Here is a 26,803-nt window from a genome sequence, read left to right on the forward strand (position 1 = left end):
TCTATACAGCGCAAAAGATAGTCATACTTTTATCATACCAAGTTATTCAATCGGTATGCTGCAGAGAGGATTAATGTTTCAGACACAAGATGCAAATAAACTCATTTCCAGGCAATTTAAGCTCATTAATGAATGAGCAAATAACTTGACACAAAACTACACAGCATAATAGGTGAACATCCTACCAAGTTAAGATAATCCATGTTAAGATTATTGGTTATTGTGTGTAGGCTGCAGTGTGGATTAATGAATTTCGGGCAAAATAAGCCCATTGATCTATATAATAATACGCATCGTCTGTGTGTCTATGTGTGTGTGTGTCTGTCTGTCCGCCTATTTTCTCGGAGACTAGGGGTCGCACGTTCCTCAAACTTGGTGGGTGGGTGCAGCTTGACCCCATACAGAACAAGTTTGTATTGGTTAGTGGATCAAGGTCACCCAAGGTCATCCAGGGGTCAAATTAGTAAAAACTGTTTTTCTCGGAGACTGGGGGTCGCACGTTCCTCAAACTTGACGGGTGAGTGCGTCTTGACCCGGAACAGAACAAGTTTGTATTGGTTAGTGGGTCAAGGTCACCAGAGGTCATCTAGGGGTCAAATTAGTAAAAACTGTCATATGGGCATGCAACTTGGTGGGTAGGTGCATCTTGACCTAAGACGAAACAAGTTTGTATTGGTTAGTGGGTCAAGGTCACCCAGGGGTCATCTGAGGTCAAATTAGTAAAAACTGTTTTCCGCCTATTTTCTCGGAGACTAGGGGTCGCATACGCCTCAAACTTGGTGGGTGGGTGCATCTGGACCTCAGACAGAACAAGTTTGTTTCAATTAGTGGGCCAAGATCACCCGAGGTCATCCAGGGGTCATCTAGGGTCAAATTAGTAAAAACTGTCGTATGGCCATGAAACGTGGTGGGTACAGTCAACATTTAGAGCAAATTTTGGAAGGTCATTTCGAGGTCACAAGGGGTCATCTGAGGTCAAATTAGTAAAAACTGTCCTATGGGCATAAAACTTGGTGAGTACAGTCACCATCAGCCAGGTAATCGCGACAGCCGAGAACCGCCAAACACGGGTAACCGCCTAGTATTCATAAATATGCAAATAACTTGACACAAAACTATACAGTCCATGAGGTCATTATACTCTAATCCTACCAAAGTTAAACGGTTATTGTGTGTAGGCTGCAGAGTGAATTAATTCCTGGCAAAATATGCAAATAAGCTCATTTAACATTCATAAATATGCAAACAACTTTACACAAAACTATATACCACAAATAACCACATGAGGTCACCATACTCTATCACCCTACTAAGTTAAAAGTTGATCAGCTATTGCTTTAGCCGCCTTGAAAAATTGTGGACACAATATTGCTTTAGCCGCCTTGAAAAATTGTGGACACAATAGGAGGGTGATGTTCAGTTTGGGTAAAGCCTTTGAATTGCCCCGGTAATTCAAAAGGCTTTACCCAAACTCCTATTGTATCCGCCATTCTTCAAGGAGGCTAAGCAGGTTGCAAAGTGGGTGAATGATTTTTCTTCTGCCCGGACAGCCTACCATTCTACCATCCACATGTGCTTCAATCATAATTTTGCTATTCTTTACGCAAAATGCTGATATAATATTAGTAATACCTGCATAAATAACAAGGTAAAGTAAAAAAAACACGCTGGCTATTTTGGCTGCTTAACATTTAAAGGTCCGTAACCCGATCGACAGCATCATCCCCGATTTTTTCATTGTTGATGAGGTTTTGGTATCACATAATAGATACTATTTTTCTCATTACTATCCTGAAATTTGACGCCCAAGTCGATGTATTTCCGAGAAATCATGAAAACAGCGGTTTTACAGGCTACCAGTTTGTAAATAATACAAATTACTTCGGATTTCTGGGCAGGGAATTAATTGCGATCATCAGTCTCCTCAACAGCTACTTTGGTTTCGCGTCATACATATTCTGTGAAAAAAGCGAACCACACTAACTGCTGAGGAGACGGTGTGCCGTATTTAGTTATAAAAATAACACGATGGACGTAGTGGGCCAAATAGCTCAATCGGTTAGCGCATTGTGCGTTACCCGAGAGGTACCCGGTTCAAAACCCGGTATCGGAAGGTTTTTTTTCCCTCTCCATTTTTAACCCAAACTTTTTTATATTCATTTGAAATGTACACATTGCAAGGGGAAATATATTTTGTTTCCTTTTTTCCTGAAACCGCATTTAAAAAACAAACAAATATTTTCCGCTCAATACGGGCCGGGCATTGTACAGCATGTCAGCATTCGTCAGACGAACGGGAATTGTTGTTGCTTGCCTGCCCAGAATGCAATTCACGTATACCAAGGTATTGGATTACAAATTTGGCTATTTATTCACATTTACGCTGAAAATGCTCTCGTTTTTTCACAAAGCAGCATAAAGAGGGCGATATTTGATATTATTATGTAATTTTAAAGACAATCCATATCCAAAACCAATAGGGTTACCCCCCTTTAATGTCATAATTTCATATTATAAAATATTATAAAATCGTACATTATGGTTTGAAAGAAACCCCACAAAATGCATCAAGCTAAAACAAATTGTACAAAAAGTTACAATAATGTATTATTGTACACTTCTACAAATCGAGGGTTTAGGGCAAGAAAGCTGTAAAAGCTGCCAGAATAGAATGCAGATATTATCAAAATATCTATGGGGCAGCAATGGCAGATAGGGCCTTCTGGTCCTAAACCTTCGAAAATATGACACCTGGCAGCCATTGCAGATAGGAGCCTGCACTAAATCCCTCAATCCACCATGTTGTGATTGTCGCTTTTTATAATATGAACAATGTATTTACACTAAGATGAAATTTTTTATCAGTTTCGCTGTCAACCAATTAAGGTCCTGGTTTCGCCGTCAAGCAATGAAGTTCCTGGGTTCAATTCTCGGTTGGGATCTATTTTCAGGGGCGTAGCAAGCGGGGGGACATGGTGGACGAAGTCCATGGGCCCTGAGGGTTCAAGGGCCCGAGCACAAAAGCAAAAATTAAATAAGGGCTGATAATGGAGAGCAGGGCTGGATTTACCAATGGGCCAGAGCCCCAAAACTTGGAGGCCCCAAAATTGCCTTATGTATATCTTTCTTTTAACCCCAATAACAGCATGTTTTTTGGCCAAAATAGGGCAAAATAGTCTGAAACTCAATTTGTTTGCATGCTTTGCGCGCAAATGTCCTAATAACATCGGAACAAAATATGTTAGTCCCCCTCTATATTATAGGCCTACATAAACCAAAACTTGGCCACAGCCTTGAGTGCTCATGCCTCCCTCGGCACATAAATTCGAAGCCTCCAAATTTTGGCCTTGCCCAATGTAAATCTCGCCCTGGTTAAAAGGGCCGCCGTACTGCTCCTTGTCCATGGGCCCCTGATGCTCTTGCTACGCCCCTGTCTATTTTCCTCCTTAAATAACTGCTCGACGGCGAAACTGATAAATTTTCATCATAGTTTGCTTAATGTATATTTATGGTTACATTATGAACATGTACTCAAACCATTGTACTTTTCCACTTAACCAAAATATACTAGCCAGCCGGACTAAACCCAAAGTCTAGGGACAAAGTTGGATCCCATTAAGAATAAAACTGGCCTTCAGTTGTCAAAAGTGCAAACTGTAACAATAATTATAATTGTTTGATTCATTGTTTGTGCACATCAAGGAACACTACAAGTCCTCAACATTGTCTTATTGCCAACATTGTCTTATTAAAGTTACACCATATTGTTCTTATAGTAAAAATTTCATTTGAATTAACACAACTGCCAACAGCTTACCATGACAGTATTTCAAAATACAACATGAACACAAGACCTTGCATACTTAATGAAAATACTAACCAATCATGAGCGAAATAGATTCACTTCGATGTTATGCTCACACGGGTGTTCATTACGCAGACAATCATCACAATTTTGGCAGCTGTGTTAATTCAAATGAAATTTTTACTACAACCAATGAGCTACATGCCTTTGAATACATATTGTTTGACATATTTCTTCGGGATGACTTAGATACCTAATCACCGGCACCCTGGCAGTATATATTGGCACTTTAACCACGTTCTGTTGTTCCCATGCAATGTTAGGAACTAGAACCAATGGCCAGTTCTGCCAGGATGCTGTCTTGGGTATTGAAGCCATCCCTAATTCATTAACTGTACAATTATGAAATGGTTGAATATTTTGTCAATAAACAATACTTTGTTACTTACTTGTATGTTCCATTGTATATAGTACATGTATATGTGACCTGCTACCACAGAAATGAGCGTAAAAGTCACAAATTGGTAGTCTTGAGACGTCCTAGCTTCCGCGTTCACATGCACCTGTTCGAGGCTCGAGCCAATAATATGTTGGGGTGTCCTTGTGAATGGGGGCACAATGTCCCATTCACAAGGACATACTTCTGGCTTGTACAGGTGTGCGGCAGCAAACAAAGACCATTAGCACAGCAGCCAGGATGTATTTACACAACCAACTTGGCGACTTTAAGCTCATTTTGTATTAACAATATTAATAAACTTTATTCTTACCAAAAATTTAAACCAATTTCCACTGCACTCGATGTCAATGTCATTTTCCTTTGAACCACTTTGCTGTAATGTGTTAATATTTCTTGACCAGAAAATGATACATACCAATAGCATCAGTGGCTTCCTTTTGCCAAGTTCTTGCCAACATTGGCACATGTGAATGTACCATAATGCCCCCGGGGGCATAATGGTGCAGTTTATTAGCTGCATTCGCGTCAATCCATATTGGCTTTCAAAAATTGAACGATTCAGGATAGCAATATTCATCTAGTGTAGCATTCTCCTGCAGCATTCAGGACCTTTCCAAACGTATCCAAGGGTTGCAGCATTATCCTACAACAAGTGCAAGAAGTTCTGCCAAATCATATCACTGGATCTCGCGACACTCCCTGAGAAGCCAATCAGTGTTGGTTATAAAGCTATCATATTGCCTAGGAGATGTGATGGTTGCTATGGAGATATGTTGGTGCGTATGTTGGTAGCTGTAAGGTAGGACATTGTCTTTCTTTGCTCATCTGTATGGAATGAAAATATATCGATATTACAATTGGATTACTTGAATTAGATATGTATCAAAACATGGGGTTATATAATGATTCACACAGATGTTAAAAAATCACATTTCATTGTACTTAGTTTTAGATTTTGCTGTGCCAACATAATAGGGATAAATGAAACCGGTCCACAAACACATTGATTTAGAGATGCAAATGGTCTCTAATTCTTCGTCTTTTGAAAGCCTTTTGAAATGCTCACTTTGATATTACACAATTTGTTGGTTTGGTAAAATGATCCAGGCCTTTGAAACAAGTCCAATGTAGATTACAATTTAAACAATTTCAATGCTAACTCAAAATAAAGGACTTCATGAAACAAAATTATGATAATTTTAAGTTAACTAAATGTTTATTGAGCAAAATATTGTAATGATGTTCACATATTTTAAAAATTGAAAGACCAAACATTCATAATGGACTTTCAAAAGGCCTTGAAATCAAATTTTCAAATACAAGAATTACATTGGTAGTGAACAACATCAGAAATTGATACAAAAATTGAAAACATTGGAAATGTATTGGCCATAAATGCACATTCATTTTGTCGACGGATGTGAGAGACTTAAATTTTGAGAATGTTCTTATTTATGTATTCATAATTTGTAACATTAAATAGCAAATGAACCTTGCAACAACATGCTTGCTTCTGACTACAGAGCACATTTCAGCAAAATTTACAGATCTGATGTTTCATCAGTACTCAAACTTTAAGGTATGTTGATCAGTGATGGGGTTTTCATTTTATAAAGATGTGTTGTTGCAAGCTCTTTCTGATGCCAGAAAAATAACTGCTGAACTTGCACAACCCCAATAAAAAAATTAAAATTAAATGTATGATTGTGATCACAGCACTGAATGACAAAATGATCTAAATACCATTCCAAAATATTGAAAATGTGTGTACATGTAGGATTTAAAAAAGAAAAAAAACACTGTTTTGTGCAAAAAAAAATTTCAAGTCAAAATCCCTGAATGTCAAATCAATCATGATATTCATTTCTAATTGTTTGCTATAAGGCACATACATGGCTTAGCATATTTTTATTAATTTTATTTCCTTGGCATTGCAAGGCAAAGAACTTTTTCTTTTTGTATGTGTGTCACCCTATAGATTTGAACTTTAAAAGAAATAACAGAAAGCAAACATAGTGTATCCTACCTTATCCGGGACCTTATTATGGTTCCCTAAGCTGTATTTAGCTCCAGTCACTCACACAGTCATGCTGATACAGTCATGTAGGTTGGTGCCCATCCCATAACACTGAAAATATTTATGACAATAGTAAAATCAATGGATATACAGCATAAGCTCCATCACGGCAGCCAAATAAACTGAGACTCCAGCACTGACAATCGGCATAGTTGCCTTTGCGCAAGAAAAAATGTGTACACGACCAACTGGAATCTGCAGTCCGGCCCTTGAAGATCGGCTCTTGGCCTTACATTTTGCTTTCCCACCTTTATCACATCCAGATTTGTAAAGCTAGAGTATTAGGCATGCTTTAGTCTTGAATTTAGACACATTGCAAAACAGCAAATAAAAGGTCAATAATTTTGCAACACTTAGTTGAAAATTTGGGTCCTAACTTTCAGGCCTGAGCAGGGGCAGATATGTTACATAGGTATAAAATCTCTAAAAGTCATATATGTCTGAAATAGGGCACAATGTGATCAACAAAATAGAACATTGAATAGAAAAGTGTGTGATGTATTTTCCCAATTATGGTTAGGCAAATAAGGCAAGGTTTCAGGGCGGAAAAATGTAACCAAGGGAAGAGTACATGCACGGCAGCAAAAACATTTAGACCCCCTTGTGCCAGCCCAGGCAAATTGTCACATAAAGAATAATTAGTTATTCTGATCAGGACAATGAATCCGTAAATATCAATTTTTTATTGTCAAATACATTAATAATGAAAAGCACCAATGCAGGCGATTCACTTACTCATTTTGGCAGCATATTGAAATAAGCCTAGTTGTTGAGCCACACCTGTCAAAGTAGAAAGTTTTCTCTATGGATTTATAACCAGACCACTTCTAGTAGTTCCTGTTCCTGCATTTTCCTCTGTTTGCAGCGCAATTAACATACTCCACAACAGCACCCTGGTAACCTGTTTGAATATATTATGAAGTTACACCGATTATTCCTTACTTTCAAAAATATTTATTCCCCTTTATAATATTGTTGTAGTCCTTAACCCAGGCCTGCCATGCCACTCATGGCTCCAACTTCTGTAATAAGCCTAAACCATGCAAACAATCACTAACATAGGATTAGGGCTTAGGTTATGGTTAGGATAAAGTTTAGTGTAAGGGTTGTTTAAGGGTTCATAAATAAGTTGTTGGGTTTTCGGACAAATGCTCCTTCACACTATCAACATGTAAACCCAAAACAGGGTGACTGGAAAGTAATGATTATATTGAATCTTTGGACCCATTTCACCTCATACATTGCAACATTACAACATATCACAAAGCCAATCTTACAGAAAGATTATAAACAGGATTAATATGCATCATATTTAAACAATAAGGTTTTTTTTAACAGCAAAGATGACTTAATTGTAATTTTGTGGCAAGAACCCATAGTATATTGTATTTTTTTAACCTAATGCCAAAACTCAATGAAAGAGGTTTTCAATCCAGCCAGCACTTTATAAAATTTTTGAAAGGGGTTGCCATCTTCAAATGAGTCGTGGCATCAGAATTATATTACCATCTGTTTCAGCCAGGATGGCACATGAATCATTTTGGAGGTGTTGAGACAGGTGCCCTGTTCGATCCTCAGTAAATTTAAATCTGTCTTAATGAATGATATGTGTCCAGCATGATATCGAAGCTGACAGCCTGGCTCAAATCTAGTATAATATAAATTAATGATGAAAGTTAAAGCATTTCCATAAAATATTGTACTTACATTTGTAGTCCATTTACTCTGGAGAAACATGTAAAACTGTTGCAGCACTGGTATCGACGTCTTTCTGACACTGCAATCACATCTACTGGTAGAGGCTGACATCATGCGGGATGGAAAAGTAAAAAGATTGAACAATCATCTTCAGGCTTTTATTTTGAGAGCATGTGCAGGTAATACCTTTTCCAAGATGCCATAAGTTTCATGTATGAGTGTGTATAATAAAGTTTTTTAATGATTCACCATTGTCTTAGATTCACACGCTTTCATAAAGCCCCAGAAGATGAACATACCATAAATAATCCATTGCAAAATTGTATCACCAGCCTACCAGAGATTCAAGTTACAACTATCGCTTTACTGACCTAACCCCCTGAGCACTACCTGCCAAACTAACATTGCCTCTGATTGGTCAATTACATGATATCTTCACTTTAATCACCAATCAGAACGGAGCTTTGCAAATATTTCACCCCAATTTTTTTGTGTGGTGAAATTATTCTAACAATGTTGCTGATTGGTCCAATTGATAATGAAAACTTCTTTTTGGCCAATCGGCAGGTAGTTCCTATGGGGTTAAGCTAGTAAATCCCAATGAATTCTATTGAAAAATGTTATGAAACTGGTGCAGTACCTAGTCAGTTGATAGGACTACAAAAAAGCTCTACTTCACATGATCTATGGATTTGATATTGTTATCGACCAATGTTTTCATAGTGACATTCAAATTTAAATCAAAGTCAAGCATATGTGTGTGGGTGACCTTCGCTTCGCTTGTTTGGTCACAACATTGAGCTGGCTACATTAGGGTGGCTTCAAAACTTGATAGGCGGTTGAACCACTTTCCATTGTTTAGAACAATAGAAACCGGATCCAACCAGACAGAACCAGTGGGCAACTGGTGGTTAAGTTTTGAAGCCGTCCTTTACCCAGTGGGTGTTGGGGAAATACCTGAATCATCTTATTGATACAAGGAGAGCTTTCATCACTTCAAATGAGATCAAAAAAACTTACTTTTTTGTTGATACAATGTTGTGTCCAATACCACTGCACATCATCAGATAACCTGTAAACTGGTCACGTTAGTAGAGATCCTCCTTCCAGTGCCCGGTCCCACACAAGCAAAAGTTGAAAACGTAGTGACGTAGTCCACATTTCTTGTACAACAGCAGCGTTTGCACTCTCTCCCAGAGGTCATCAGGCGCACACCCCTCTTTCAAACCACTGCTCTGTCCTATGACATCTTACATAGAAAGCAAAATTTATACTTCTACGCTACTCAAATTTGGTACACTCACCAGAGCGCTTTCACCGGGTCAAACATCTGTGACGTCATTGGAGGTGTCCTAGTACTACATCACTAGCAACAACAATCTTCAGAGCAATAACATCCGCTGCAGACCAAAATTTGAGTAGCGTAGAAGTATAAATTTTGCTTTCTATTTGCGTTTACCGCTACGTATGAATATACATCATGACATCTTACATGTTGAGTGTTTGGTCCATGGAGCTCTGTGGATTGATTGTGGATAGACAGCCGAGGTCTGAGCAGGGCTTCATTACAACTAGGTCCCCGATGTTAACTGATCCTGGCTCTATGGTCCTTGTATCTGAGAGTTCCTGTATCTTAAAATACACACTTGAAATAAATATATCACATGATGTTAGAATAGAACCACATTTTTTTAGCATTCTAAGTTTACCATTATATAAGATGATGATGGCTTGCCATCAGTTGTCTGTGCATCTTGCAATACAGCATTTCAGGTTGACATAAGTCACATGATCATATCACATGATCACACTTGTGGGTGGTTCAATTCCACTGATGTTACAGCAAAGTTGCAACAGACAATGTTATTGCATTTTCCCTACACTTGATAAAATAATTTTTTTACAAAAATGGATTCTAAAAACTTGAATACAAAAGAAAAGTTTACGAAGTTCTCAGTTTCAGATAAGTAGAAAGAAACACAATTTCAGCATTTAACTTTTTAAAAAGGCCCACATTGAGAATCATTTTTCCCAGGAAAATGGCAGACAGTAGGTTTCTTTCACCAAGAAGGCAGGAATAGTTGTAACTTTCCCCGAGACCATCTAATATGCTATGCAATAGGTCAACTGGTATCTGGTCAATTTGTAGTCTCATTTCTACATCGGTTTTTTTTTCAAAGTATGGCTTTAAGAAATTTATAAATACCTTGGAATTTTTAGCCATTACCTACAGTCCTCATCAGAAGTCCACTGTAATAGTATTGCATCCTCTTCATGATTTGACCGAAAGTGACTTCCATCTCACGAAGACTTTACAACTGTAATTCCAGTCCTGGATCACTGGTTTCTGGATGAACGTTCCTGATGTCCTTTGCTTGAGCACTGAAGGGCATCCACCTAACACACTTACTTTCTTCTATCTCAATACCGTACCATAATACCTGCAAGGTACCTTTAACTCCAGATCCAATATAAGATGATACACAGCTGTGACTATAATTGTTGCTGTAATTGAATGCATTCACGTGTTCCATTTTGCGAGCATTCAACAAGTTCGGATGCAAAGAAGCGATATATCATTTTTTCTTGATTTGAGATATACATTGTAGCGTAGGTCTGCAAAGAATACGAGATTTTTGAGGCCAAAATACGCAAATTTTCAACAACAAAAAAAGGGAAAATACATGATTTCCCACCAAAAATGCAAAATTGGTCTCTTTGGAGTCAAAATATGTGATTTGCGCAAATAAAGCAACTGCGTATTCTTAGCAGCCCTACAGCATATAACTCGTCAAACATAAAGAACATACATGTAGTAAGAAAATATGTGCTGTTCTTGATCATAGTTTTACAAATTTATATTGGATTTTTTAACATAGGGTGTCAATTATAGGGCAAATGTTGGTGGCCTAAGGCAAAAAGGTGGAAAATGGCGTATATCGCATTTTGCATCTGAGCTCTTCATATGATGAGTTCATGTGCAAAAAGCCATTTTCAAAATTTTAGAGATTTTGAACATCTGTCATGTAATGCTAGTACACCCTACTTTTAAAATGACAAGGTCAATTTTTGAAAGCAAATATTTTCTTACTAAATTCTTTACATTTGAGCAGTCATATTTACCTTATCTAAAATTGAGAAAAAATGAATTTTAGGATTTGCTTATCTCAAAATTACCATTTTTACTTTGTCAAAACCAAAATGAAAATATTCAATCCAGCTCATACTTATCAGAGACATTGTTTTGAAAGATGAGCAGATGACCAGGGGTGTATCTCACTAAACATTTCCACCTTCGTAACTCAAGTAACCATTCATAAGTTACGAATACCCTTTTACTAGGCATGACTTCACAAAGGGTCCCTGTAGTAAATCGCTATTTCTTACGAAGTAATTTTAGTAAAATGGAACTTACGATATATAGTAAGTGATTTTGAGACTTACGAAGCTTCATAAAGTTTAGAGAAATGGACCTCAAATGTGACACGATCTGGTCCATGGGGGGCAAAGGCGGCAAATTTGAAATTGTGATAAAGGCAAAATTAGGGAGTAATAAACAACAAAATACATAAGAATATAGACATCACATTATTTCATAACTTTAGAACCAAGTATGCTAGACCTTTGGTGTTTTCAGTATGATAGCTTAATGTTTGTATAAGGTAATAGTTATAGTAATTAAATTTTCAAAAATGCCTCCTTTGGCCCCCATGGACCAGATCGTGTCACAAATGACCTCTTCAACAAGTGTTTCTTAGGAAACAAACCAAGATTTTGATGACATCATAAAAGTTCTTTTGTTTTAAAGAGGGGAAGGGATCAAGAAGTCTGATTACATAGTAAAACACTAGTTGAAATGTTGGTCAAAGTTTCAACAAGCAATTTTCAACATTTCACAGTTTATGTTTCAGGGAGGGGGAAAGGATCAGCTTCTCAACAAACTAACTTTCATTTATAGGACATTCACAAACTTTTGGTTTGTTCCTTCTCAGGTGATCAGTGATTGACTGCTGATCAACAGCCTATTCAAATCACTTCTGGGTTGTGCCAACTTACATGCGTAAGAACTCTCTATTTGCCATTTTGTATGTCGCTCATCAAGGAAAAGCGGTATGCCTTCCAATTGTTTTCCCATGACAAACTGTTGAATTTTTGGTAATATGTATTGCCTCACGTAAGAAGGGTTACAATACAAGCACATGCACACATTTAAAGCCATATTGTCGAACGTGACTCAGGTCGGTTCTTTTGATGTGTTATGACCATCCCACATGCCATGTACGTACTGTGTTATGAACATCGCGTACCTGTTGGACTACTATTTCTATTGTAACAGTTAAACATTATTTCATGTTTTATACCAAATCTCGGATTTTGTCACAACTACAGCACCCAAAGCCTGGATTTTGCAGGTTATACTAGTTTACTAAAGTACATTACAATTGTGTAAAAAAGGTTGTCCTCCTCAGCAAATGTTACAATATGGCGTTAAATCAAATTTAAAAAGTAAATCACTTATCCCCATGGCTAGATTATGACATAAACACAGGCACGATGAGTGACCAAACAACAGCAGTAAAATTATGATCAAATAAGTATTGTTTTCATACCAAATCAATTAATTTTATTTTTATCTTTACAGTGTACATCACTTTTTCTTCAAATTAAATTTAATTAAAAAACAAAGTTCATAGTTCTTCAGATTTTAAAAAATCTTAATAGTTCTTCACATACTAAAAATTCTAAAAAGTTTTAAAAGTTAACTGCTGTAAAATTCCAGGCATTCAGAGGTTCAAAATCTTACAAAGTTAAAAAAGTTATGTTGCTATAAAATTCTTGAGTAATTTCTGGTCAGCATGCCACTCAATATACATGTACAATATTGCTGACATTAGCCTGAGTGAATTAGAATGTGTCACTTTTTGTATGCTTATTATTACACCCATTTGCAAAGACCTTTTGCAGTGCCCGATTTGGCACAGTTTATGGCGTAAATATGAACTCAGGTTCTGATAGGCAAATTGAATCACGTCATCATCACATCAGCACCTCATTCACCGATCAATCTGCATAGCATCGCATTGTTTTTAAATGTGATCAGTTGGCAGCAGTGCGAAAGGTCTTTGCAAAAGCCTGTATAGTCTATATATCTACCTCCATTCAACGGCACTAGCTTTGAAGTTCAGCGTGTGCTGTGTTGGCTTAGCGTTGTCTTTTATGTGTGCATATGCGCCACTTTGATCGTGCAGGTAAAAGTGTGTCCACATGCCAAGTAACGATAAGCTAACATAGAACACGCTGAACTTCAAAAGCTAGTGCTGCTGAGTGGAGGTAAATATATAGACTATCTAGGAAGTTCAAAATTTGAACTATGTTAGTATTCAGTTTCACAGTCACATGTTATCTGTTACTGTTCAAATGTGTTCAATTCAATGCGGCCACAAAGTGTAACAAGAACTATAACTTACCGTATTGTTTGCAATAAACGCCCCGGGGGCGTTGCATTTTTCCAAAAGGGGGCTGTTTATTGAAGGTGAATTGTCAGTGAAAAAAACTTTAAAATTGGGTTAAATTGGGCTATATTAATGGCAACACCCATTGAAAATATCATTTTTGTGGTAAATACATCGAAATTACACCCGTAAGTACATCATCAAGCAAGAATCTAGTGAAATTCTACCATAATTAGGCAATGGAATGGATGGAAGTGTAAGTCATAACAGGTTTTGTCCTTGCAATTTACCGATCGTCCCTGACAAGACTGACTGACTGATGCCAGTTTTAAGCTTACTCACACGATATAGCATGGAATTTATTACAAACAATACGGTATACACATTTCAAGACAATAAAAGACCCAGTACCTGACAACATGGCCTGATACTAATCAAAAAACCATGCTTTGGTACATACATTCTCTTATGTCACTTATATAGGATGGCATGAGGTAAGTTTTCAAGGCATTGAGAAACTTTGCAATTTGTCCATTTGTTCATTGCATTCAATTAGTCATTCCCAGCCTTTGCTCATCAATGTTTCAGACCTAATTATTCAGCCAATTGATGATTTCATTTGTTAGACATTGCATGTACATGTGGTGGTTTGTCTTCACTGCCACTAAACTTCCATTACATGTATGCCCACATATTATTGCACTTTGTACAATGCTTAGCTTTTGTCAAGACCTATTTGCTTTTGTGATCATCATGTTGAAAATCTTGGAAAAAGTGAGGACCACAAGTGATGGCCACAGTTTCACAACAATAGACAGGTCTGTAAACACAAACATTGGGTTGGCAATGGTAGGAGTTATGTGTAGCTTCGGTCTTGGACTGTGGTTGTGATGTTGCAATTAATTAAAGCCCGCCACAAACCTTCCCAACATGCACAAATCTTGATTGGCAAAGCTGCATAGCTGTCGTTCCGGATGAATCTCAAAAGTTTGCTATAGAGTCCGCCTCAGATTCTCTCAATGTGAACAAACCTTGGATTGATAGAGCTGCAGCTGTTCTGGCCTGTTCTTATACATGTGTTCACTATCCAACCTCCCTCCACTGATTCACTCAACCCACAAACCTTAAAACAGCACAGCTATGTCCCTGCTGTCCCTGATTGTGAGTTTGCTAGAGTCCTCCAAGGATCCTCCACCATAGAGTGTTTGTAGTACTGCTCAACGCTTGCACTGCCTCCACCACCGTGTGAACCTCTACCCTGTTAACATGAACGAAAACATGGCATATGAAATTTGTGGGAAGAGTGATTTGCTAACCAGCTCACCATGAAATATTTAGCAGTTTTGGAGCAATCATTAATGTGAAAGCAAAGCTGACATTTAAAACATGAAGGTGGTCAAATTTTACAAGTACGGTACATACAACAGAAATAAATAACCCTACGCACTGAAGCCAATTGTTCTGGATACCCCATGCCTGTGCCTTGATGACGCCATACTAAAATTGAACATCAAGTAATCTTTGAACAAATCACAATAGTGTGTGCAGACAGGTCTACATAATTCAAACTTTGATACTTGAGCACTATTATAGTACTTTTAAAGTGACCTGACACCTCATTTTAAGTTTTTGGTTATTACATATATACACCGTAAGAGGTAAATGGAGTTGCATTCATACAACCAATCGACTGGGCGGCATTCCGCGGCAACAGCTAGCCATAATAACATAACATTATGGTTTTCGTAAAAAATTGGACACAATAACTTTCAATATAAGCCTTTTTATGTACCCTACATTATATTATTGATATTAGTATTACAAAGACATTTGTGCTTTGTTCCTTTGCTGATATTTATATTAAATTTACCTGTATTCCAAGCATATATCACACTCAGTTTGGAACATTTATTATAGGCCTATCACATTAAGGTTATTAATTATTTTAAACTGTTGTGATTTGGTAGTTCACAGCATCTTACGAATGGTACAATGTAGTGAGCTTTGGCAAAAACTGCATTGCTCAATTCATAGCGAGCGTGTAGAAGAATTAAAATATCACAGATATACTTTTATAGGTGATGTGGTTCTTGAGTTATGTTGTAAAGAGGGCTGAAACAACAACACTTTTGTAAAACGTATATAACTATTTAACAACAATAAATTAAGCAAGTTTGCAAAGTATACAATTTGTAGAATGAACTTTTGCAAAACATCAAGGTGTTAATTTTCAATAATATATTGATCTATATAATGAAAATCGATTTTTAGGTTGCTTCAACCAACAATACCTCGCCTACCCTTAAACAGTTATATTTTGGTCAGACACATCATATTTTTTGGTTGGCCTTTTGAATCTTCTTTTATTAAGTATCCATATAACCAACTTCTTTCAAGCCATGTGAACCATATAAAACCTATTCATACCTATTCACATGATTCATACTGTTGTGTCATAACAGCTATGGGGTATATCCCAACATTGCTTGCTGTAAAAATAACAAAATTGCTTGTTCCGCAGTAAAAACATACAAACTACTTCACGTTCAAAGTTTACTCGCTTTGTTTAAAAAAGAAACTCAATGATTTAATTAATTAGCTATCCACATGAACCAATATCTGAGTGGTCTTAGTTATTTTCAGTTTTGTATGTTTACTCTTTAGATCCACTACAATGCATGCAGGGATAGCACTTATTGCTGAGAGGATCAAATTCGGGCCCATAAAAAATTTTGAGGGCCCTCAAACATTTTAGATTGAGGGTTCAAATGGCCCTCTGAAATTCTGGCTTATTTCGAGGCCTGTACTGATCACAAATATATCTACCTATCTTAATATGCAAGAGGTGTCGGGCTAATATAAAATATTATTAATGTAACAAACAATCCCTTGGGCAATACCAACTGCACTCCAACCACCAATCAATGAACAAGAACACCATATATTAATGGAGTGTATACAGTGGCAACTCGTTAACACGAACCCTCTTAACATGAAGTTCCTGATAACAAGAAGTATGTTTTACATATTCCCAAGCATACATTTCACATGTTATTAGTAGGCATGTCCACTAAAAATTGAAGTACATTTAAATTGATTCAGACCTAACTTATTGGCTTGGAATTGATGAAAGAAACATTTTGGCGTTTAAATAATCTTAATCGGACGTTTCATTCCAGAGATATGGCCTTTCGAGTGTCACGGTTTTATATAGGGCTGCTAGAACATGTTAAAAAGTTAAAGTCCAAAAGGAATACTAACAGAAAGTGCAACTTTAAGGTACTTTTTCTTAATGTATTTATTAACTAGCGTTATCTGGAACATTATATTTGCTTATAACAACATGAAAATAAGATCATCCTGAAAATTTAATCGATTTTGTTGACATACAACAAAAAATATAAGACCTCAAAACCCATGGTTTGTTTGGTGAAACCTCAAGCATGATCATAGATGGCCGCCATGGAAAATATCTCCATAGAGGAGATGAACAATAAGTGCATTATTTCAAATGAATAGCGGTGGTCTTAAACATTGTTCAATCTTTTAAGGTCAGCACATTTTATCTTCAAAAATTATTATATTTCATCATGGCATAAGTTTGGTAACATTAATCACTACCAATTTTGAGAAATTTGCTCCAACTCAAAGGTTATCTTTACTACATTGAGCAATACACTGTGTGTGCATGTGCCCACTATGGTTTCCGAGAGTGTGTGGTTCCCAGTAGTTTCTCTCCCTATGGATATAGGTACACGGTCTGTAACACAGACTAGGTAGTGAGTAGTGCACGGGAAGTAAAAGATTTGAGATGGGCATGTAGGCTTAAACATTCTTAAATTTCTTAACATCCTGCACATTTTGTCTTCAAAAATAGTTAAATTTTATGAGTATGTAAGTTTGCTTGTCTGATTCACTCCAAATTCGGAGATAATTGCGTTTGAACACCTGATGCACGGAATGGTGTTACTTCAACCTGTTGTAGTTCTCATCTCATTAAATTTTTCATTAAAAAAAGTTGATCTCTTCATGAAGGAAGGTCCTCTCTATTTACTGACCAAACAGGAAAAAGTTTGGTTAATGTTTTCTGGTGGAATCAGGAATTTCTTGAAACACCCTGATATAGGCCCACATTTGGATCAAAACAAGTATGTGCGCCATTTAACAGGCCTGGGATTTCTTGTATCGATCACTTTCTCCATAGACAATACGTGTGTGAGTGCACGCACACAGTAAATGAAAAATCGTTCTAGTGGAAACTGTATTAACAGTGGTCATCCCTATTATTAGAACTGGATAACATGAACTCCTGATAACAAGAAGTAAAATTTGAATTCTGCACAACTTTGTGTTAATGAGTTTCCACTGTAGTACTTACTCTAGGGCTCCTATACCCTCCTCCTCCTCCTCGTCCTCTTCCTCCTCTTCCCCTGTTTCCCCCTTCCCACTGTTGATAGAACTGTTGATTAGAACCAGGTGTGTACGGAGACTGTTGATAATTTGATGGTGAGAATTGCCCACTGCCTCTACCATGATGCATATGTTGTGGTGAGGGGCCTCGATTTGGTGAAAACCCTCTGCAAAGAGGAAATTTATGCAGTAAAGAATTTAGTCATACTAAATCGTAACTACTCCCCATTCCAGAAAAATACAGCACTAATTTTTTTGGGATTAAAATGAAACATAGCGCAATGATCCTAACTGGTGATAAAAGAAAAATTTCACTATTTTACTAATTTCTTGAAAAAAAGAGCCAAAACATGCATTTTCGGCATATTTTCTGACAATCGAGTCACAAAAATCACAGACCTGGAACAAGTCTTAAGCATTCAAAATATTGAGTATATGCCGAAATTTTGCTCTAATTTTCATTTTTTTGTGACATTACTTTCATTAAGGTTATTAATTATTTTAAACTGTTGTGATTTGGTAGTTCACAGCATCTTACGAATGGTAGTGAGCTTTGGCAAAAACTGCATTGCTCAATTCATAGCGAGCGTGCAGAAGAATTAAAATATCACAGATATACTTTTATAGGTGCTGCGGTTCTTGAGTTACGTTGTAAAGAGAGCTGAAACAACAACACTTTTGTAAAACGTACATAACTCATTAACAACAATAAATTGAACAAGTTTGCAAATTATACGATTTGTAGAATGAACTTTTGCAAAACATCAAGGTGTTAATTTTCAATAATATATTGATCTAGATAATGAAAATCGATTTTTTAGGTTGATTCGACCAACAATACCTCGTCTACCCTTAAATGGTTGGTTATATAAGAATGAAACAAGTCTTTTCCAAAAATTAGAATGGATAAACTGAAATTAGTCTTAGTACAAGTCTTTGGCCTTTGGCCAAATATTAAATTATGATTTTTATTGCTAGTTACATTGTAGCACTAACTAAAGGATTAGGATTTAGCTATGTTTCATTTGGTAAAACAGGATAATATTTATAAAAAAAAAAAAAATAACTGTATTTTTCTGGAATAGGGAGTAGTATCATTATCAACATCATTTAACAAAAAACAATTGAGCTCTAGTAAACAGCCTTGAAGAATATCTATTATACAGTGGAAACTCGTTAATACAAGTCATTACGAGATAGCCGGGGTCGGCATGTTTAGCTCGTATTAAGCGGAGTTTGTTTTAAAAGTCAGGTGCAAAAATGTGTTGGAAGACTGCATGTGTTTAAGCCTAAAGTCGGCTCAGGGCTGTACAAGCATCCCGGGCAAAACTTCACTGGTCGAATCTGCATTTAAGCTTGCATAGCCGTCTTTATTATTTTATACTAGATTTGCAGCCTCCGAGCAATGTCACAGTTCAAAATTCCCTCAATCGGTTTGATAGGCTAATATTCGTTTTTGATTTTCGGTAAGAGGCATTTTTCTCACAGTGTTTTCTGATGAAATTTAGATGATTTCTCAAGCTGAATATCGTAAACAAATAAAACAATTATACGGCGATATCGGGATTTCCCCTACTTTCAGCAGCTAGTAAACATGCCTTTCCCACTTTCGATCCAAGGGCGGACTTCCGAGTTTGCGATTGGCTAGTCTGATATGTCGTCAGCAATAATTGACCTTTTATGGCAAATTTCGTTATGACTTGATAACATCTAAAAATAAGAAAGGGAATCCTCATTTGCCACTAAAGTGCTGTCTGGGATTTTTGTAGCGAGTGTAGCCTACTCGAATGTCCTTTTGCCCTGATTTGTACGTACAAGAGTGCAGTTGCACCTGAAGTTATGCTTTGAGTTTTCGAGCGAGTATTTTGTCAACTTCTGACATGATTTACATCATAAATTTACCTTGGGAAATTAGCTTGTTTTATCCGTCATAAAAACAATAGAAAACAAAAGCTTTGACTGACAGTAAGTGCTCGTATAAATGCGGATTTCGTGTTATTTACCTTGTATCAAACAGTTTATTTTGTACAGTAATTAATAGGGGAAAATCGGGACCACAAGTTTCTGTTCATAGTAAGCGGTTTCTCGCATTAAGCGATCTCGTATTAACGAGTTTCCACTGTACCGGTACATGTAATATTCTTCAAGGCTGTTATCTTGGCTTGTTTTCTCAAAATTATACCGTAAAATATGTAAATTAGATAGATATACATTGTATGTACCTAAGCCCAGGCGATTTTAGCAGATTTAGCACCCCAAAAGAGACCATTTTTGACATAAAAACCTGTTTTAAACTTTTTTGAAAAAATGCTTCCTTCAATCCTAAAAAAGTGGTTTAATGTTCACTTTCCTATATATATGAGAAACATTCTTCAAAGTTTTTTTTTGCCTAATAACATATACGGTACCTGAAATTGATATGCGCAATATAAAAGCAATGATTAATCAAATTTTTGCCCCTCCCCCCTTCGGTATGCGGGAGGGGCCACATGGGGGGGTACTAATGTGCATGAAGAATACATGTAGGCCCTACATTGTATGATATTTAACTCTTCTGAAGAGTAATTTGTAAAATTTGGTACGGTACATTATGTTTACATACAGAGTGATGTCACTAGCCTACAAATTGTGACTAAAATAGTAGGCCTATCCCAAGGGAAAAACATACACACACTCATCCACTCCCACCAACCTCCTTTTGCTTTAAAAGATAGCATTTTCAGATGTACTAAGTTCCCTACTACTTTCATTGTGAACTGTATTTTGAGGAAAGTCACCATTCTTTCGCCACTCCCACCCAAGTGTTAGGATGTTGACCGGCAGGTTGTATTGTTTTGTTTCTTTTAAATAGCAGATAGGCGAGATCTACTTGTTTTCTGTACTAGCCAAGGGGCAGTCTTCAGTGAACGGCTCTTTTCAAAGGAAGCCACCAAAACCTTTAAAATTTTACAGATAGGGGAGATCTGCTTGTTCTCTGACAAGGCCCTTGGGGCAGTCTTCATTGAACAGCCTCTGTTCAGCAGTTCAGAGCCATCAGTAGGCAAGGGGCGGCCTACATGTCTCATTCTTAGGTACTTTGTCCTGATAAGAAGTCAGAGCTACTCCTGACGATCCGAAAGTTTGACAGTTCTGAGTCTGATTATTATTCGGACTAGTGAAGTGACAAGAAAACAAGCTATTTCAAAATCTTACCTAGGACTGTAATATTGGCCTCCTCCTCTGCCTCTTGGTGAGCCAGAAAACCCATGCATGCCTGCGCCACCTGCTGGGGAATGTTGTCGGGGAGATTGGCTGCGATATCCTGTCCCAGGCATTCCTCGTGAGTACGGATTTGGTGGAGGAAAATTCGATCGGTGGGCCATGTTTTGTTGTTAATAACTTAATTTAATGTGACTAGAATCATGAGAATTACTTTTCGATTCTTGTTCGTGGCTGATTTCTACCTATGGAGTTAATTTGAGCGATACACAGAGCGATAAACATGCCCAATTTTAAGCTTACAGCTGAGATCCGTGCTGTTCATTGTCATGTATACAGGATTCAGCAGCAAGCACAGCGCGGCATGTAAATACCAACAAACCGCACAACTTTTGCATACAATTTTCATCAAGGCAAAGTAGAAAGTCCAACTATATAAACTTGGTAACGCATTTTATTTTTGAATTTTTGTATGCATACAAATACAAGAATATACAAAATAATGAAGAAAGAGATTAAATAATGCGTTGCAAAAATCGCAAGAAATCGCCCAATTATGCGTTATCACTGCACTTAAGAGATTTGGCAACACTCTACGCAAAGCATACAGGGAAGGTTTTAGATGAAATATTTTGGGTTGACATTCCTGTTTTCATGGTTTAGGCCTAAAAAAAAGTTTGATTTTTCTAATTTTAAAGCTGTAAAATCGCGTTTGCTAAAGACCTTGGGAACATTTTTCTTCTTTTTTTTTAAATTTAATTCTTTATTTACTTTTTTTTAAATTTATTATTTATTTTATTGCAAACAAAAAAAGTCTAGTGTCGGGCCTATTAAATCGGGGGCCTAATTTTTAGGGCAGGTCAGTGGGATTACGCCAATCAAACATTTTTAGGCCAAATGTTGATGAAATTTGAATTGAATTCAGGCCCGTAAGCAGGAGCGCGGGGTTGCATTTCTTTTGCAAAAGTATACAAAAAGTCCCAAAATATCACAATTTGCGATAGGCTTATCAGGTTTTTTACGCTTTTTTGGTCAAAATTCTGAGAAGAAAGTCCACTAACACAAAATCGCCACTTGAAAAAGTTGCCTTTTTCAAAATCAGCGTCCACAACCCCCACCTCCCAAAACAAATCGTGCACTATGCGGACCCGATTGAAATTGAAATGAATTTTAGGTGATTACCATTTCAATGCCTTGGAATTGAATTGGAATAAAATTATTTGGTTTATTCATGAATTTAATTGGATTGGAATTGCAATAATAATGAGTAATTAATGAAGAATTGAAGTGGATTGCAGAGGACTATTAGGGGGCCGGGCCCAATGTCATGGCACCTGGCCCAAGTTATTGGGGTGGGGCAAATTGGTACTTGCCTGGGGTAGGCCTACTTGTCCATAGCCACCAAAATCATTCCCCCCGCCCGGTTCCGGTGCCACTGATTGAAATCATTTTGAATGGTTGAAATTTGAATTGAATTTGAACTGATTGAATGCGTTGGAATTGAATTGGAATAAGAATGATTTGGCTTGGGCATGAATTGAATTGGATTGGAATTGAAATGATATACTAGCGGGAAACCCGCGCTTTGTGCTAGTTGAGTAAACGGGAGCGGTTAACGGGAGTGATTAGTACACATGGTAAACGGTGGAGATTATACTATAGGCCTAGATATGATAGGCCCTAGTATCATTCATGAGTATCATGCAGTAATAATAGCGGGAAAAATGGATCAGATAACCCCCTGCGTTTATATAAAGAAGGGCCATTTTCGCTTCTACTTTGGAAACCCAGCACTTATTTATACAATAACAATGATAATGTCCACGAATCGCTTCAATTGGTCCTCATTAGTCAGTGCGGCTTTTTCAAACTAAAATTTTACACAATATTGTCGATGTCAAAATGGTCCACCAAACAAAATGGCTTCAATTAGGTCTTCATTTTGCAGAACTGAGTTTCTCACTTCTGAGGGGCACATCCATCATGCATCCTCGACATCCCCTGCACCGCGAGCTGCGTCGCGAAAGTGCGACACGATGGCTGCTTCGCGGCCATTTTATTTAAGTTGTTTTTTCCCCTTGAAGTGGCCCCTTCTGCGGCAGGGGTCGTTTTCTTAAGTTAAGTCTGCGTGTCCGGGGACACAAGTTACTTTGGTTTGGACCCCTATTACAAGTTGAAACTGAGCAACAAGTCCCATCAAAACTTCGTGGACCCCTTAAATTTTAAGTTGCACCAACTTTTATTATGTAAATTCTTTGCTGAGTTGCTCATAAAAAATAAAGAGGAATAATACTGTGACAGAGAGAACCTAAGAAATCTTCGGCTTCATGAGGACGGTCCGACCCCGATTTAATTTCTAAGTCATTTAAAATATCCCCAAGACTGAGAAAAAGTAAGATTTTGTAATGATAGACGACCATAGGCTAGCCCTTTCTTCAAAACAGGATAAATTCGAAAACCTTTGTGTCGGATAGTGACAGCAACACAGAGGTTTTCATATATATATTTTGAAGAAAGGCTTGAGGGCATTTCGTGATCCACAGCCTCATCCCCCCACTTTTTTCAAAAAAAGTTGAGATTTTTATATCACTGGAAACCTCTGGCTACATAATGTTTATGTACAAAATATTTCTTGCAGATTAATTCGTTTAGCCAAGATATCGTGAAATTTGAATTTCGTTCTGGTGCACCAGAACGAAATTACAACGTATTGTCTGTGGAGCAGTCATACTGCAGTTACTGTCCGTTTTCCTATACACAATACACAGTGCTCTCACCATTGACGCGTGACCTCTACAAATGATGTATGTTGGAAGAATGGACACTTGCCTAGTTAACATCACTGTGTGAAAAATAACCAGCCAATATTTAATTTATTCTCCAAACTTCTAGCAAATATATTTCTCTAACATGACCTAAAATTACAGCTAGGTTAGATGTTCAGAAATGGTCGCACTTTTGTAAAATATGAGTGAGGGTAAGGCATTGCTAGCCAACTCCCCGTGTTAATTGAATGGAGATTTGACCGAAAATATTGGTATCGGACCGCTCACTTCTGAAGGATGCCACAAAAAACGGTACAAGCTACATTTAAATTATTCTATGAAATTCTAGAAAATATAGGCCTAGTTTTGTAACATGTCCTAAATTTTTAGCTAATTTAGGTGTTTGGAGAGGGTCGCACTTTTGTGTTTTAGGAAGGATATGTAAACGACAAATAACACCAAAAATATGAAGAAATTATTTCCAAACTGTGTTAAGTCAACAATCATTATGTTGCTCATTTTCAAGAATGCTGGTTTACAAAAAGCACGCCATTGTCTCATTTCGTGAACAAAGGTACACATACCATTGTTTCCTTTCGTTTCCTTTATAATCGGTTACCCAACTGAAGCTATAATACCAGCTTTATTGCGATATCGCACATGTAAAACAGACACTTGTGCACAACCGATCCGATTTAATCAGTTGAGCTGTTTCAATGAGTGTTATCTTGGTTTAATAGCTTTTAATGGGGTTTAAGTCCTGCAAAGGTCGAGATGAATTCTACTGTAGACATGACTGCATCATGTGTAATACATAATCATGCATAACTCGCAAACGCAATATCGGAATCAACTGAAATTTTGGGAATATGCTTTTTTCGTGGATATGTACTGAAAAATGTCATAAAAAGAGGATGCTAGGATCACGAAATACTCCTTTAAATTGGATATCATTACAAAGTTTGTATTTTATGGAAACCGTTGGGCGGGGGCATGGGGGAGTGGACTATGGGGGGGCAAAATCAACAAATTGTGCGCAAAATTGCCGCAAAACAGTTACATAATTTTAGAAGTTTTGCCTCAAAACTGGGGGAGGGGCAAGAAAATGCGCCGCCAATGTATTCAGCCCCTTCATAGTTACTGAGGTTTTATCATTCAACATTTCGAATCACGAGCCACTTTCTAGTCCACACACTTCTAGTCTGACCACTGACCATGAAGACACGGGTTATGGCGCCACCACATAATTATAGGGATTTTTACCTGGATTTTTACAGGGAATTTTAGTCCATGCATGATAAGGAACTGGCAACTTATAAACAAATCTCCCAAGATGTCAGCGTGCACAGACAGCCGACATGCATTTGTCTCTTGTTGAAAAATGGTGAGTAAATGCTTTAAAAATCCATGATAAGTAAATGACAGAATTGTTGACTTGCACAGGCACGACCACGGAAGTTTAAAGAAAACAACTTTACTGCACCCCTGTGGTTAATTTTGTGACTATTTTTGCATTTGTCTCAGAAAGTAGTAGCACACTGGTGGCGGGGGTTGTGTATGTTGTTGGGGCGGGGAGTCCAATTGCTGCACTGGGGTTTCGGTGGCTCGGGACGGGCGGTTCAGTGTATATGATGGGAAACAGGGTACATCCTATCGGTACCTTGTTTCTTATCATGAATAACGGACCGCTTGTCTTGGGTCACTGAGATTCCGGTGTGGTGGTTGGATTCCTTGCCCCTGTGATGTGCATGACTTTTGTTGCCACTGTGTTGTTGGTTTTTGGGAGGGATGCGAGAGTGGACACGGGTTTATCGGGGGTGTAGTACCCGCCTAAGTGATATTTTCTGATATTTAAATCTATGTCATGCTTTTTGTTGTTTTTTAATGATTGTAAATTTCACAGCAATTCAGCTTTTAGCTGCTACCGTTTCTTTTAATAAACCATGAATGAATGAATGAATGAATGGAATAAAAGTTAAAATTTAAATTTAAAGAGGCATTTCGTGATCCACAGCCTCATCCCCCCACTTTTCCCAAAAAAAGTTGAGATTTTTACACCACTACCTCTGGCTACATAATGTTTATGTACCGCATACAAATATTTCTTGCAGATTAATTCGCTTTAGCAAAAATATCGCTAAATTTGAATTTCGCTTCTGGTGCACCAGAACGAAATTACAACACATTGTCTATGGAGCAGTGTAATACACATAATCATGCATAACTCGCAAAACGCAAAATCGGAATCAACTGAAATTTTGGAAATAAGCTTTTCTCATGGATATCTACTGAAAAATGTCATAAAAAGAGGATGCTAGGATCACGAAATCCTCCTTTAAAATATTACAATTTGAAATGAAATAAAATTGATAATAATAATGAAAATCATCTTGTTTTGAAAACGCTTTTAAACAGGTTAGGCCTATATTTTTGGGTTTTGGTTTTAGTAAGAACGCTTTTAATAACATAATTAAATGTCATGAAAACATTTTAAAACGCTTTTGTATGGAAACACACTACAAAAATATTTTTTAATGTTTTCAAAATGTTATTGACAAATATTTTCTGCAAACATTTTTTGCCAAATATTTTGTCACCATTTAAATAATGATATGTTTGAAAATATTTGCAATAAGTTATCGAATTTTTGTTGTTGAATTTTATGAAAAAGTTTTATTCCCTTTATATACCCTTAACTTATATAACCCGACATTTAAACATTTTCTGGCAACTTTCCTAACCTTTTGCGAATGATGTTGAAAACTCGAAAACATTTTGTGTTTGCTGGGATAATTGAACATAATTCAAAATTGAATAACACAATAAAATAACAAAAATAATATTGCAAAACTATAATACTAATAAATACGTATTAGGCCTACTCAAAAGACGCATTCCCATTTGTATGAACAATTTTGAGAATTATTAAAGTGCTGA

The 26,803-nt window shown here is 37.1% G+C and overlaps 2 protein-coding genes and 1 long non-coding RNA gene across 3 annotated transcripts in view; 1 reads left to right on the top strand and 2 right to left on the bottom strand.

Moving 5' to 3' along the window:
- Window positions 1-4,474: 4,474 nt before the first annotated feature.
- Window positions 4,475-7,236, bottom strand: LOC140162189 (uncharacterized). The gene is made up of 3 exons (XR_011860214.1): window positions 7,078-7,236; window positions 6,292-6,393; window positions 4,475-5,090 (listed from the first exon to the last, which is right to left on the bottom strand). It is a non-coding gene; the product is annotated as an uncharacterized lncRNA (long non-coding RNA).
- A 6,621-nt stretch (window positions 7,237-13,857) lies between these two features.
- Window positions 13,858-21,428, bottom strand: LOC140162796 (uncharacterized). The gene is made up of 3 exons (XM_072186097.1): window positions 21,096-21,428; window positions 17,872-18,070; window positions 13,858-14,751 (listed from the first exon to the last, which is right to left on the bottom strand). The coding sequence occupies exons 1-3, from the start codon at window positions 21,263-21,265 to the stop codon at window positions 14,632-14,634; spliced, it is 489 nt and encodes a 162-aa protein (XP_072042198.1). The 5' UTR covers window positions 21,266-21,428; the 3' UTR covers window positions 13,858-14,631.
- Window positions 21,429-25,158: 3,730 nt separating this feature from the next.
- Window positions 25,159-26,803, top strand: part of LOC140162797 (growth factor receptor-bound protein 14-like) — a 206,588-nt gene continuing 204,943 nt past the window's right edge. Inside the window, exon 1 of the mRNA XM_072186099.1 lies at window positions 25,159-25,250. The gene's annotated coding sequence lies outside the window, so the exon portion shown is untranslated. The remainder of the gene's footprint in view (window positions 25,251-26,803) is intronic.

Source organism: Amphiura filiformis, chromosome 10, assembly GCF_039555335.1.
Source record: "Amphiura filiformis chromosome 10, Afil_fr2py, whole genome shotgun sequence".
Classification (NCBI taxonomy): Eukaryota; Metazoa; Echinodermata; class Ophiuroidea; order Amphilepidida; family Amphiuridae; genus Amphiura; species Amphiura filiformis.

Bases quoted from the DNA above. Each gene is read 5' to 3' on its own strand.
- LOC140162796 (XM_072186097.1), bottom strand. From the start codon at position 21,265: ATGGCCCACCGATCGAATTTTCCTCCACCAAATCCGTACTCACGAGGA. The intron at 18,071-21,095 runs GTAAGATTTTGA...TCCTCTTTGCAG, and splicing joins GGCCAATATTACAGTCCTAG to AGGGTTTTCACCAAATCGAG. The intron at 14,752-17,871 runs GTAAGTACTACA...TCATGTTAACAG, and splicing joins GAGGGTATAGGAGCCCTAGA to GGTAGAGGTTCACACGGTGG.